Source organism: Eubalaena glacialis, chromosome 9, assembly GCF_028564815.1.
Source record: "Eubalaena glacialis isolate mEubGla1 chromosome 9, mEubGla1.1.hap2.+ XY, whole genome shotgun sequence".
NCBI lineage: Eukaryota > Metazoa > Chordata > Mammalia > Artiodactyla > Balaenidae > Eubalaena > Eubalaena glacialis.
In genome coordinates, this window is record NC_083724.1 from 1,113,953 (window position 1) to 1,129,653 (window position 15,701).

The following is a 15,701-nucleotide window of genomic DNA, read 5'->3' on the forward strand; positions in this document are numbered from 1 at the left end:
CACAGAGTATTTTATTTTCACACACAAGACAGGTAATAGTCCATGGCTACAAATTCCATCCTAAGACACAAGGCCGGGTAGATGGACTGGGTCCCAATGCCCAGCCAGCCTACATCCATCCTCCCTTCTGCTGACCAGCCCTTGAAGCGTCGGTGGTGGACAGAGTAGGCCCTGCCTTCCTCTGGGCAGTGGGAGAGAGCAGGTGAGCTCCTCCCTCACTCCCGTGTCCCGCTGGGTCCCCAGCACCAGAGCACAGGGGCCGCCTGGGTGGGCCCATCAGCCTCCACCACACTTCTAGGGAAGGGGAGCCCCTCCCACCACTGACTGGAGGCAGCCTCAGTCCTGGCCCTCAAGGACCTCAGACACCCTGGTTCTCTGCCCAGCAAACTAATGAATTCTTTCAGGTCCTGCCCAAACAGCAAAGTCCTCCCAGCAAAGTCCTCGTTCACCCCAGCATCCAGCACCTCTGGACAGCAGGATGATGCACACGATCCCTGCTGCTGACCCTTCCGGAACACCCGCCGGGCCGCTCCACCCTGGGGTGCCGGTGCACACAGGTAGTGCCACAGAGATCTGAACCAGGAAGGGGAGGCCGCCCCAAATCTCAGTTCAACATGCTGAGTGTTGACTGACAAAACCCAAAGCAAGGGCCGCACACCTGGGGGAGAGAAGTCTGAACCTGAGACCAGGGAGGAGTCGGTCTATACGGTGGCACAAACAGAACAGGAGGGCAGAGTGGCCACGAGGGTGGCATTATCCTCACAAAGGACTTTCCGACCAGGTCTCTGCACACACCCCAGAGGCACTGCCGTCCTAGCTCCCCATACACGGACAGTGAAGGCCGAGCACCCGAGGCAGTGCGACAGTGTCTCTACAGTCACAGCGGCGTCCGTCGCCAGGCTGGGGTCCTTGAGAGCGAGACCCGGGCCATCTTCCTACAGCAGGCGCTCAGCAGAAGCTTCTCTGCCTCAGAAGGGAGGAGGGAGAGGGGACAGAGGCAGGAAGGAGCCTGGAGCCCACCCGTTTCTTTTACACATACAAATTTTATAGAGCAAAATTATATGACCTGAAACAACAGAAACTAGAAACATAAAGAGTAAGGATGAAGGAGAAACCTGTATCTCGACCACAAGAAGTACCAGGCACTGCTTTGCACAATGATCAAATAGTTCACAGCAGACAGGCCAAAACACGGAGACAGAAACTCGACGAGAGAAAAGACAAAGAAGGAGTAGGAGTTACACGCTCCCCGCAGAGCTGCCTCAAATGTCCCAGGACCACGTTGTGCAAGGGAAACCCAGCGAAGCCCAGCACCTGCAGGCGACCTGCCTGTCCCACACGCTGGGTGGCACGCATGCACACACAGGACGGATTGTGCCTCCCCGTTTCGTGCCGGTTCGCAGCTAAGACAGTTTATGGGTAGGAAACGTGAATTTACATGCTTCTCCGACCTTCAAAGAGGTTTTACTGTTTTGCTATCCTTTGGTCTGAACTTCACACTGCCTGGCTAAAAGCACAGGCAGAACACCACATCGCCTCCTTTTCCTCCTCTGTGAAATGGAGAAAGTGGGACGGTAACCCTATCTGATAGGGTGGTTGTTGGGATTAAGTGAAAAACCCCACATAAGTCACTTAGTAGAGTACTTACCTCGTAATACACACTAGAAAAAAATCACGACATTATCATGATTATTGACCTGCTGGGTCCCAACAAGAGCCTTTTTAAAAAGGTAAAAGTGCATCCACGTGAATAAATGGACCCTTGCAGGGGCCAATGGCAGGATCCACCCAACCAGACAGGACTCATTTCCAGAAAACAGCAACTCCATTCACTGACGGCACTTGAGACGGGCTCCCAAGCTGCCCCCCATTCAGCGTGTCCCCCAAGCAAAAGTCCACTGCTGAAAATTCCAACACCCCAGCCCCACACTTTAAACTGTCTCACAACAAAGCACCCCGGCTGCATCAGCAGGGGTTCCGCCAGTGCTGCACACTCTGCCTCCTCACCCCAGCCCTACCTGCCCGGCCAGCCCCCCTCCTGGAGGCGCCCCAATGCCAGGTGTGCTTCTCCCATGGCTCTCTCTCTGCCAGTGCGTCCTTCAACCCGAACACTGTGCCATGCACATCGCAGGATACCAAACGACGTGTGTGGAAGAAAAGACTGGAGGAGGAGGAGGAGGAGGAGGGCACGATCATCTAAATACCTGCTCTGAGCCAGGCACCTGGCGTGTGTTGTCACCACGAGCCCACGCGACAGGGAGAGGACTACAGGGAGCTGCAAGATGTGCCAAAGGTCAAGGTGAGGCTGGCAGGTGAATGCTGACTGTCTGGCAAACAGTCCACAGTCTCAACACGACACCTGGTCTCACTTCTACAGCGAACAACCACGACGACGTCCAGGTGTGGGCTGTGAGACACACCATCCACCTTCCCCTTCCCTACTGTATCCCGTTACATGGGCAGGGAAAACAGCCTGCACAGGGGGACTGAACACACAGCTTCAACCCTAAAGAAAACGTCACCGGACTTCAACTATTTAGTGACCTTCTACCTGTTATCAAGGCTGACAGCAGGGACTTCCCTGGTGGTCCAGTGGGTAAGACTCCGCCTTCTAATGCAGGGAGCACAGGTTCGATCCCTGGTTGGGGAACTAGATCCTGCATGCCGCAACTATGAGTCCGCATGCCGCAACTAAGGAGTCCACATGCTGCAACTAAGACGCAACGCAGCCTAAATAGATAAATAAGAATATTCCTTGTTTTAAAAAAAATGCTGACAACAGAAGATAGTAAGGACTTACTACAGAAAAAGTCTATTTGAGCCTCACATCTGTGGTTTTTTCTCATTTATGGGAAAAGCAACACTGAAGTACAGCGGGTAAAGGATGGTCTTTTTAATAAATGATGCTGGTTCAAGTGCACATCCATATGAAAGAAAATGAATCCTGATCCCTACACCTCATGTTTTACACACAAAAAACGATCCCAGAAACTGCAAACTAAACCCAAAGGAAGCAGAAGAAATAATAAAGATTAGAGTGGAAATTTAAAAATAGAGAATAGAAAACTGGGAATTCCCTGGCGGTCCAGTGGTTAGGACTCTGCGCTTCCACTACACGGGGCACAGGTTCAGTCCCTGGTCGGGGAACTAAGATCCCGTATGCTGTGCAGCATGGCAGCTCCTCCCCCCCCCCACCTAAAAAAAGAAAGAATAAAGAAAAACAGAAACTGTCAACAAAACCAAAAGTTGATTCTTCAAAGAGATAACAAAATTGACAAAACTCTAGCTAAACTGACTAAGGGAAAAAAAAAAAAGACATTGAAAGAAGGTAAAGCAGACCTAAACAGATGGAAAAACACCCTGTGTTCATGGACTGTTAGACTAAATATAATTATGACGATAGTGCTCCCCAAAGTGAATCACAAAATCAAGGCAATCCCTAACAAAATCCTAGAAGGCTTTCTGCAGCTATGGACAAGCTAATCTTAAAATTCATATGGAATTGCAAGGGACCCAGAAGAGCAAGAACAAAGTTGGTAAACCCATACTTCCCAAGCTACGGTATTCAAGATCATGTGGTACTGACATAAGGACAGACATATAAACCAATGTACTAGAACTAAGAGTCCAGAAACGAGTCCTGACATTTACGGTCAATTGATTTACAACAGAGGTGTCCAGACAAGCCAGTGGGGGAAAGAACAGCCTTTCAACCAGTGGTTCTAGGACAACTAGATCTCCACTTGCAAAGAATAAAGTTGGACCCCCTACCTCACAGCATACACAAATTTAAGTCAAAATGGATCACAGCCCAAAATATAAGAGTTAAAACTATAAAACTCAGAGGAAAACACAGTGGTAACTTCCTAACAATGGATTTGGCAATGGACTGTTAGATATGACACCAAAAACACAAAGAAGAAAATAGATAAACTGTACTTCATCAAAATTAAAAACATTTGGCGCTTCAAAGAACACTATCAAGAAAGTGAAAGGACAACCTACAGAATGGGAAAAAATATTTCCTAATCATATATCGATAAGGGATTTGTATCTACAATCTTCAATATACAAAAAATGTTTACAACCTACCACCGAAACAATCCAACTGAAATGGGCAAAGGATTTCTATAGACATTTCTGTAAAGAAGATACACAAATGGCTAATAAGCACATAAAAAATGCTCAACATCATTAGTCATTAGGGGAAATCCAAATCAAAAGCACAATGAGATACCACACCACATCCAACAGAATGGCTATAATCTAAAAGACAGTTAATAACAAGTGTTGGCAAGAATGTGGAGAAACTGGAATCCTCATACACTGCTGATAGGAATGTAAAATGCTAAAGCTGCTATGGAAAACAGTTTGGCAGTTCCTTACCATAGAGTTAACACATGCCCAGCAAATCTACTCCTAGGTACACACCCAAGAGAAATGAAAACATATATCTATACAAACACTGTTCATGAATGTTCATAGCAGTATTAGTCATCATAGCCAAAAAAAGGAAGCAACTGATAAATGTATAAATAAAACAGTATATTCATACAATGGAATATCATTCACCCACATAAAGGAATAAAATACCCCCCCAGCAGGAAAAAAAAACAAACAACAAGTTTACGTAGGCACATCCCAAAAGTGTCTAAACAAAATAATCAAAAAGTGTACTGGTGCTTAACATCAACAGTCATCAGGAAAATGCAAATTAAACCACAATAAGACACACTACACACCTACCAGAATGGCTAAAAAGAAAAAGACAAACCAGTATCAAGTGTTAGCAAGGATTTAGAGCAACTGGCGCTTCCTTACACTTGTACTTTGGTACAACCACCTTGGATACGTATGCACATTCCTTGACTCAACACCCCCACTTCTAGGCATACACCCACAGAAACATGCACCTATGTTCACCAAAAGACACATATAAGAATGTTCACATCACCTTATCTGAATACCCCAAAACTTGAAACAACTCAAACGTCCATGCATAGTACAATGAATAATGAAACTGTGCTATATCCAGACAATGGAATATTATACAGTAATGAGAATGAACAAACTACCACAGTACACAGCAACGTAGATGAATCCTAGAGACAAAATGTTGATCAAAAGAAGGCAAACATGAGTACACACTGCATGATGTCCTTTATACAAAGTTCAGAATCAGGCAAAATGAATCAAGGTAACAGAAGTCAGGATAGCAGTGACCTTTGGGCAAGTACACGGCAGACTGCAAGGAGCCCGGGGGGGGGGCTTCTGTGGGTCTGGTAATGTTCCCTGCTTGATCTAGGGTCTAGAGACATATATGACACTAGACACATAATGTGTGCGTGTTTCTGTATGTATGTCATATATTAATACAATTTCCAAAAAAATAGTCTTCATGCTTTGGTTCCATGTCTTATTGCTATTGAATCTGGTAAAGATATGGTGACAGATACTACAGAACCATAAAGACAGATTCGAGCAGACCATTTCTACAAGAGAAGGAAACAGAAGGGCAGACTGAGCCAGAGGTGGGGGAACTCCTGACCATTCACTGGCCCATATGACAACTGGCATTTTGTTTCACCCTAGTGTTCAAGGAGTTCACAGAACACAGGCAAACAGCAAGGATGAGGAAGTAACCAAGACTCTCTAAGCCTAAATGCCAGCCTTGGAATCTGATGGAGAGGAGAGGACCTAGACTCCAAGGAGAGAAATCATCTTAACAACCAGCTTAGCAAACAATTTTCAAACTACACAGGACAGAGAGCTCTCTGGCCTTTCTTAGGCTGGCACTTATTAGGAGGCTACTGGGTGTCAGTCCCTCTATCAACAGTATCAAGAATCTATACCTCCTGCCCATATGAGTTGTACTTCATGTCACTAAACAGTTTTTCTTTGTATAAGTATTCCAGCTAACGAATAAAGACTTCCATTTTGCAACCCCTAATGAGTTAACGATTCTGAGCAATGAATATCGATGACTGTTAATATCACAAAGCAAGATTTACTGTGCCTGATAAAAAACTTAATACCAGTTACGACATATTCTTGCTAGAATTTTTTAAAAGACAAACCTATTATACATCTGATGGAGCCCCCAGCCCAGAGCTAACGGAAAGATAATGTGAGCCACGTACGTAATTTTTAATTTTCTAGTAACCACATTTAAAAAAGGAATTGGACGGACTTTCCTGGTGGTCCAGTGGTTAAGACTCCGCCTTCTAATGCAGGGGGCACGCGTGTGATCCCTACTTGGGAAACTATGATCCCACATGCCATGCCGTGTTGCAAAAAAAAAAAAGAAAAATTAGAAACACAAATTACTTTTAATAAATGTTATTTAACCTAATACATCCGAAATATATATTTCAACATGCAAACAATATTTTTTAAAGTATTAACATGATACTTCACATTCTCTCTTTCACACTAAGTCTTGCAAATTCTGCATGTATTCTGCACTTACAGCACATCTCAATTCACACTAACCACATCTGGACTGCTGAAGAGCCACATGTAGGAGTGGATATCATACTGGAAAGCAGCAGCTCTAGATCTTAAATTAAAATGGCAGGAAGTAGAGGACAAAGGAACATGTTAAACAACATGGTAAGAATGTCATCAGCGAAATCAAGGTTATGGGAAACTTTGGGACACATAAACCATTATCTTCAAAACTTAATTACGGGGACTTCCCTAGTGACTCAGTGGTTAAGAATCCACCTGCCAATGCAGGGGACACAGGTTCGAGCCCTGGTCCGGGAAGATTCCACATGCCATGGAGCAACTGAGCCCTCGCACCACAACTACTGAGCCTGTGCTCTAGAGCCTGCAAGCCACAACTACTGAAGCCCACGCACCTAGAGCCCGTGCTCCGCAACAAGAGAAGCCACAGCAATGAGAAGCCCGCGCACCGCAACGAAGAGTAGCCCCCGCTCGCCGCAACTAGAGAAAGCCTGCGCACAGCAACGAAGACCAAACGCAGCCAAAAAAATTAATTAATTAATTTTAAAAACTTAATTGCAGGACTTCCCTGGTGGTCCAGTGCGTAAGACTCAGCACTCCCAATGCAGGGGGCCCAGGTTTGATCCCTGGCCGGGGAACTAGATCCTGTATGCCTCAACTAAAAAGTCCACATGCCACAACGAAGGTCCCTCGTGCCACAACTAAGACCTGGTGCAGCCAAATAAATAAATATTTTTTTTTTTAAAAACTTAATTGCAAGAGAAAAATAAAGACATGGAAATCAATATACTGAGAATTAAGAGATACCTATCAAGGGCAATGAATAGACCATATTTTGAAATGAAATGAAAAATCTGAACAGTGACTGAATATTTATTGACTGAAATATCTATATTAACTGAAATACAGATGAAATATATCTAAGAACTGCTTCAAAATATTTGAGGATGGATTGGGGAGTGGCCATGAGGAGACAACTGTTGGTGTCGGGGAACAGGAACATGGGGCTCATTCTACCACCATATCTACTTCTGAGTAGGTATGAAAAAGTTCCGCAATAAAAAGTCTGAAATATCTACATATGCATTTGTCTGTATACGCTCAATAATTATAATACTGGTAGCCTGCCAAAAGAAGAACTGAGTGGTTAGAGGACAAAGAGGCAGATGTTTCACTTTATAATTTTATACTTTTTGAATTTTGAACCATGTAACTAACTCACCTACTCAAGATAAATTTAAACACATATGCCTTGACTCAATCCACCACAGGGCCCAAGGCTACTCAGTGGTCTCCCTGCTTCCATCGTCTTTTTAAAATGTGAATCCCTAAAATAATCCCTCGCTGACTGTCTACACTGCTCAGGAGACCATCAACTTGTTACCACAGCGACAAGGCCCTCAGTGACCCGACCCCACCTGTCCAGCTTCCGCTCGTGCCCCTTCTGACCCATAATTCCACCGTGTACCAAAGGCTTCAGTGTCACAACCCATAACCGAGGAAGCTGGGACACCTATAAAACAAACACCACGTGGCTACTGAAAATGTTAAAAGACACAGAAGCACGTGAGATGATCCGTGAAAGAAGAGTGCAGACAGCACGCACTCACTGATTACAGCCGATTTTAAGTACGAACGTGCACACTCAGACAGATCAGAAACAAACAGATGACAAATATTTGGCATTCTTAGGTTTCTAGGTTTCAATTTTCTACATTTTCTAAAATGCCTGATTTCTTTTTGAAATGTACTACTGTAACTTGCACTTCCATTTCACGTCTTATCTCCTTTAGGACCTAGGCTAACTTACTTTCCTCAAGCAGCCTTTCCCAACACAAGTCTGCCTGCAGCAATTAGCGCAACAGCACGGGCCTTTTCTTGTTTACTTTGAACGGATTCCATCTCAATTCCCGCTTGGTAATATTTGCTCTATCACACTCTTTAAATTTTGTGAAATCAGAGACCAATCTCATAAACTTGCATATCCTCTTACACAGTATCTAGAATAGCACCTCATAAAGAGAAGGGGCTCAACAGTGCTTAGAGACCGCTTGGAAAGAGCATTTTAAATATACTCTGATCAGAACTTATAAACCTATTAAAAGTGGGATGCAGAAAGCAGTCCAAAAACTTTTCCAAAGTAAAACATCAACTGACAGTGATGTTACAGGGAAAGTGACTTCTGACTTCTTATCTAGGAAGACACCACTTCAAAGGAAATGCCACCTTTGAAGAGTTAAAGGAACCACTTCAGGGACTTCCCTGGTGGTCCACTGGTTAAGACTCCGCGCTCCCGATGCAGGGGGCCCGGGTTCGATCCCTAGTTGGGGAACTAGATCCCGCATGCCGCAACTAAAAGAGCCCACATGCCGCAACGAAGATCCCACGTGCTACAACTGAGACCCGGCGCAGCCAAATAAATAAATAAATATTTAAAAAAAAAAAAAAAAAAAAGAACCACTTCAGCTTTTGTGTTTTAAAATCCAAAACCTCTGAAGACTTTTTTGTTTTTGTTTTGTTTTAATAAATGAAAATACTAGAAGTTAAATAAAAGTGGGACAGTGAGAGAACTTCTCAACTCTGGAACTCATGCCCTTTGTACCACCCTGCGGTAGGCCAAAATAACTGGGCTCCAATAACCATTCCCTATGTGATTTGCTGAGCAAGCAATGTAAACTGAAACCAAACTGCCCACCTACCGTAAGATAACGGCATCCATCAAACATGCTAAGTCCCATGAAATAGCAAATAACATAAAGTTCCTAAAGGGAAGAGCCCAAAATACGGTTCCCATAAGCTAAATTATTTTCAAAGACAAACTCAGTAAAATGTGGTCAAACATACAAAACCGTTTTGTGATATGGCAGTAAGCGGGGGCTCTGGCCCCCACGGCGGCATGGGCCACGTGTGGGATCTCCAACAACTAAGCTACCCACAGATGTCCTTTTGGGCATCAGGGCTGAGGTACGTTTATTGCCATTGCTAACCTCTGTTATAACTCCAGAACCTTCCCTGGTTATGATCCAGAACCACATACTACATAGTAAGATCTGAGATGGGCAGCCCTTTCCACAGGATAGCTGTGCTTTTAGTGTGGGTGAAAATCTGCTTCTCAAGATTTATAGCAAATGCTTCTGATTTCTGGATGCAGAACAGACTTTCCACTCCCTTCTCTTATCAAAAGATCAACAAAAGACAAGAACAGGAAAGAGAAACATGCACTCCACCTAGGAAACATTTCAAACCCCTACACAAAACATGAATAGGAAGACGGAGGCTGGAGGAAACCTCGATCACTCCACAGAGCAGAGGAAGGGGAAACCTAACAAGGTAGTCACTGCTGAGGATCAGGCTGACTGGCCCCACAGAACCATGGAAAGTCTCTAAAGCTGGAGGTGATGCTTGAAGCTGAAAAGGGATGTGGTGTAAAACTCCAAGTAAGGAATGTTGGACTCTCAACTCCCTGGGCCCCTCCTGCACACTCAGACAAGCACTCTTCTATAGCCACAAGCCACCAGAATGTACCACACTTGGGGAGAGCAGCACAAAGAAAGACAGGAGTAGGCACCTCACTGAAAGCAAGGGAATTAGGCAAAGCCTACCCAGTGAACCCTGGGAAGGCCCTCTCCTTCCCCCTGCCCTTTAACCTAGCTCCAACATCCATCCCACAAGGCAGAGACTGAAGGCTCCCTTTCCAAGGAAACCGAACCAGAGGACAGTAACATTTGGAGGAGAGCCACCAAAAAAAAAAAACATTAGTCATGACCCTCCAGTGAAAGCAACAAGTAAACAAGCCCCCCAATACACTCAGCTTCCCATTTTTAGTACTTTATTCATAAAGATGAATAAACAGCCAAGGATCACCAGACATTGGAAGAAGGGTTTCCAGCACGAATGAAAGAGACCAAAAGATACAACAGCAAAGAGGAATGCACAGGAAACAGAAAAAGTGCAGAAAACAAAATTTAATTTTATTTTTTTAATTTTTTAAAAATTTAACTGTAATTTTAAAAATTTAACTGAAATTAAGAGATAAGCAAAGATACTGTATACATAAAACAACAACAGAAGGCATTTAAAAAGGAACAAAGAACAGTAAAGAACATGAAAATATGAAAGAAGTTAAAAATTCAGTAACAAATTGGAAAATTGTCAAACACACTCCCAAAAAGTAGAACAAAAAGATCAAGACATGACAAGGAGAAAAGATTTTTAAAAATTAGAATATTAAGGACAGGAAGTCCAACATTCAAATAAAGAAATTGGGGGGCTTCCCTGGTGGCTCAGTGGTTAAGAATCCGCCTGCCAATGCAGGGGACACGGGTTCAAGCCCTGGTCCAGGAAGATCCCACATGCCGCGGAGCAACTATGCCCGTGCGCCACAACTACTGAGCCTGCGCTCTAGAGCCCGTGAGCCACCAACTACTGGGCCCACGTGCCACAACTACTGAAGCCCGTGCGCCTAGAGCCTGTGCTCTGCAACAAGAGAAGCCACCCCAATGAGAAGCCCACGCACGGCAACGAAGAGCAGCCCCCGCTCACCTCAATTAGAGTTAAGCCCGCGCACAGCAATGAAGACCCAAAGCAGCCAAAAAATAAATAAATAAAATAAATTTATTTTAAAAAAAACAAACAAATAAAGGAACTGGAAAAAGAGAACACAGAGAAAGTAGTAGAGAACAAACTATCTCAAATACATAATACAAGAACTCCCTATAAATAAAAGGACATCAATCCCCAGATTTCAGGGCTTAGTACCATGTATGATAAATGAAAAAAGGCTACAGCTAAGGCCTATCAGGAAAATTAGGAAAATCAAGGATGCAAGGATCCTAAAAGTTTGATGTGGGAATAATGCTTACTAAGGATTAAGAATCAAACTGGGGAATTCCCTGGCGGTCCAGTGGTTAGGACTCCGCACTCTCACTGCCGAGGGCCCGGGTTCAATTCCTGGCTGGGGAACTAAAATCCCACAAGCCGCGCGGTGTGGCCAAAAAAAAAAAAAAATCAAACTGGACTTCAACAGCAACAACAAAAACTAGAAGATACTGGATCAATAACTGCAAAATTACTTGCAACCTGGAATGCCAAGTCCAGCCAAACTTATTCTTTAAGTGCGGTGGTAAAAAAAAAACATTTTCAGACATGCAAGTTCCAAAAGTCTGCCTCCCAACAAACTACTGGGAAGCTAGTGGAGACTGAGTTCCACCACCATGAGTGAGTGAACACACACACAGAGGGGAGCATTAGAGGCAGGGAAGGGGCCAGAATCTCCAGGATGGCAACGTGCACAGGCCCAGAAAACAAGCATCCCGTCTGGGCTGGGGTGCCTGAGGAGCACTGTGAAACCGGCTGGTGAGCTGACAGGGCTGAGTGGTAAAAACTTAAACTGAGAAACATTTTACAGAATGAAAGGTGCGGGAACATTATTCCGAGGTTCAAGGGGAATCAGGCCAATGAACAATAAAGCAATTACTAACTCAAGGGAAGTAAAAAAGTCTGCCCAAGAAAAGAAATCCAATTGTGGTTTACCATCCAGCTCAGCACGGCACAAAAATGACCTGAACAGACTGACGAAGATTCTGATATAGATTTAACCACAACTGTGAGTTACCTAAATGAGAGACAGAGTATGAGAGAACTGAAATCGTCATCTACCATTAGTGGAAGCCAACAGATAACGCCTAAAATTGGTGAATGAAGGCATGACAACACAAGCGTGTTATTTAGAAACATGAGGCAAAGGCTAAGAGTGCTGCTGCCTCTCTTGAAAAGCAGGAGAGGATGGCAGCTTCTTTACTGCCTTTTAGCATTATCTGACTTTCTAAACTCTGTGCATGTACGTGCATTATTTTAAGAAACACAAAACAAGGTTGAAGAAAGAGACACGTAGTAGCCACCCTGCTAGAAAAGCACAGAATTTGCCTGGGAAGGCCCTCCTGCTGAAAGGTAACGCCTTGCTGGGTCAAAAGCCTTAGGTGACCCTGAACATACATTAAACCCCAGGAGCCCCCACTTACTAATCCACAAAACAGGGGATGCATTTCACTACCTCAGCAGTTCTTTTCAGTGTCAAAAAGTGGTGACCTCTTTCTAGGTCAAGGAAAAGAAGAAAAAGTAAATATACAGTCAGATAAATTTTAAGTGTCCACTTTCTGGTTTAATCATCTGGCAACTGGGAAACCCTGACCCAGGAACCATTTCGCCGATTTAGTGGCGACAGATGACGCCATGCCTACCCACTGTCCAGGAGGCCCCTCACCTAATGTGCACCTCCATAATAAACACTTAGGATCACGAATCTAAGCCCAGAGTTTCCATGAGCTTAAAGTGACCGCCACAGACACAGCTCAACAGTCTCTGGAGGCAGACCACCTGCATCCATCTTCTCCACCACAAGCTCCGTAACCTGGGGCCACACTGTGCCTGTTTTCCTCCTGTGCAAGTGGGGATATAACAGTACCCACCTCAAAAGATCGTTGTCAGGCTTTAATGAGTGAATTCGCGCAGCTAAGGCAGGGCTGGACACAGGTAAGGGCTTAGTAAACAGAAGCTGTCATTGCTGTTGGCTCAGTCAAGCCCTCTATTCAAGGCTGCCTGTGGAATCAGAGACATCTGGGGCGATTTGTTCATCAATTATTAATTAAAAACCTACTATGTGCCAGACACCAAACAACTGCTAATCCTGTAACTGGCTAGGCCAAGTCATTCAATCGCTTCCAAGTCTTGTTTCCCGCATCTGCTAAATAAAAAATAACAGTACCTGCTGCACAGAGCAGAGAAAGCTAAAGGAGAGGACTTACCTAAAGGGCTTGCAGTGCCCGGGACCCGGAAGTTGCTCAATAAACGATACCATAATCACTACACATCTTCTCTCCTACAAGTGACTTGGGGTTATCTAATTCACCTTTTCTGTTTTTCTGAGCCTAATACACTCCTTGAGTGTTGAAGGTGCTAATAAACAGTCCTTGCGTTGAATTTAGGAACTTTCCTGCACCTTCCCAGTTTACTTACATCCACACCCCCCAAAACTGCAAGAGAAAATTAACGAAATGTTAAAAGATTGTGCATTACCTGCATAAAAATATACTACGGCTACACACTAGGTTACTGCAAAAGAGCCTTATCACACATCTTAGCTTTCTGATCTTTAGAAGTCCCCGCAGTTATTACACATGGAGTAATTTCACAGAAAAACTGTTAGATCATCACTTTTTTCCAAACTGGTCCCTCGTGTCAGCGCGGAGAGCGCACTGTTTCTGCACTTCCCCGGGCACACCGCCTCCCGCCTGCTTCTCCCCTCTGCGGGAAGCTAGTGGCCCACCTCACAAGAGTTTGCTTTCTCTGCTGCTACAAGCAAGGGAAAAACTATCCTTGAGAACGAGCAAAGGGGAGGCCAGGAACATTAACAAAAGCATGGGAACTTTTTACATCCAAAGCCCGCGTGAGCGGTTTGCCTGGAAATCAACCGAAGTCGTGCATTCCTGCTCCTGACAGCCACCGGGGCTGGCAGCATTGTCCGGGGAGAAGCGCGCCGGCCCGGCCAACTTTTCCTTCAAGACCGAGCCATCCTCTTCGGAACAAAGTGAAAGGTCAGCGGGCGCAAGAGCGGCGCCGGGAGCGCACAGCCTCGCCTCGCTCGCGCCGCCAACTTGGCCGGCTCGCCCCACTTTCCCTTTTGTCCTCCGCCCCTTCCGCGGGGCTCCCGGCCGCGGCCCGGGGGCGGGGGGCGGGGGGCGCCGGCGGGGCGGGCGGGGCGGGCGGCGGCTCTTCTCGCCCGCGCCCCCGCCTCTCCCGCGCCTCACCCGCGCCCTCACCTCGCCCGCCAGCCCGCACAAAGCGCGCCCCGCGCAGCGCGGCCCGGACGCCCGGCCACCTCGGCCCGGCCTCGGCCTGAGGCGCGGCGGCGGCGGCGGCGGCGGCGGCGGCGGGGAGGCGCCGGCCAGCCCGCCCCCCGCCCGCTCGCGCCCCCGCCCGCGCGCCCGCCCCGCCCGGCCCGCCGGCCCGCGCCCGCTCCCGCCCCCACGCCCGCGCCCGTGCCCGCGCCCGCCGCTGGCCCGCTCCTCACCTCAGCATCGGCGGCGGCCATGGCCCGGGCCCGCAGCGTGGCCCCGCCCCTCCCGCGCGCCATCGCCCCGCCCGCGCCTCGCGGCCCAGGGCGGGGCGGGGCCGGTCGCGCGCGTCTGCGCCTGCGCCCGCCCCCGCGCCTGCGCGCTGCAGCCCGAGAGCGGCGTCCGTGGCGCGGGCCTGCCCCGGCCGGAACCGGAGCGCGACGGCCGGCCGCGGGGGTGGGGCCGGGCGCAGCGGGCTTCCGGGGTCGGCGCGGCGCCGGACGTCGTCCTCCCGTAGTCCTCCAGTTTGCACTATATTCTCTCACTCTGCGTAGGCACTGTAGCGGGCCGGCCGGGGTGGGGAAGGACCCCTGACCTCTAACCCCGGACACACATCGATTCCGTCTGCCTTCACAGAAGGCGGACTTGGACTTGCGTCCTAGGGCGGTGCCCGGGTGGGGCTTGTGCCCGGTTGGGAGGGGTGCCCCAGTTGCGGCTGCATCCGGTTAGGGAGAATGTCCCAGCTCGGGGGTGGGGGTGCTTCGGTTATGAGGTGTGCTTGGCGGGGGGCGATGTCCTGACTGAGAAAACTGCCCTGAGGCGGGAGGGGGGATGTCCCTTTGGGGAGGGTTGCCTGCGTTGGCGGTGCTCCAGTTGGGGGAGGTGCCCCAGTTAGAGTGACTGCCCCAACGCTGGGGTGCTCGGCTGGGAGCATGTCCGGACTGTCGGGGAGGATTCCCTGATTAGGGAAGTTGCCCCGCTAGGAGGCTGTGCCCTGGCTGGGGACAGTGTCCTGGTTGGGAAGTGTGTGTGGGGTGGGGAATGTCCAAGGCGGAGGATTGTCCCTGTTGGGGGGGAGGGGGGGCGCTGCGCTCTGGTTAGGGAAGATGCCAGGCTTGCCGGGGATGGGATGCTCCAGTTAGGAGGTGGCCCCAGTTGGGCAGCCTCTCGGGTCACCCCAACCTCCTGCAAGCCCCCCAGTTATGCACAGGGCGAGACCTTTCCTGCATATCAAGCAGCCTTCACTGAACAGCACCACGTAGACTGGCTTAGGCCACCCACTCCCCATAGCCAGACGTGTTTCTGCCATCCCCTGGGAGTTGAGAAAAGAAGCATAGACTGAAATTGGGGTTCTCTGGCCAGTCTTCACAACAGGAACTGGGGAGGCCCTGAGTCAAAAGG

At 47.7% G+C, this 15,701-nt stretch overlaps 1 protein-coding gene across 4 annotated transcripts in view; it reads right to left on the reverse strand.

The window, feature by feature from the left end:
• The window catches only part of EHMT1 (euchromatic histone lysine methyltransferase 1), a 155,061-nt gene extending 140,477 nt beyond the window's left edge, over nucleotides 1–14,584 (reverse strand). For 3 of the 4 annotated variants that reach the window (XM_061199515.1, XM_061199514.1, XM_061199512.1), the window contains exon 1: nucleotides 14,537–14,584. In XM_061199515.1, the coding sequence (XP_061055498.1) occupies nucleotides 14,537–14,557 (21 nt within the window). In that variant the 5' untranslated portion in view covers nucleotides 14,558–14,584. The remainder of the gene's footprint in view (nucleotides 1–14,536) is intronic. The other variant, XM_061199513.1, reaches the window with a different exon arrangement.
• Nucleotides 14,585–15,701: the final 1,117 nt, after the last annotated feature.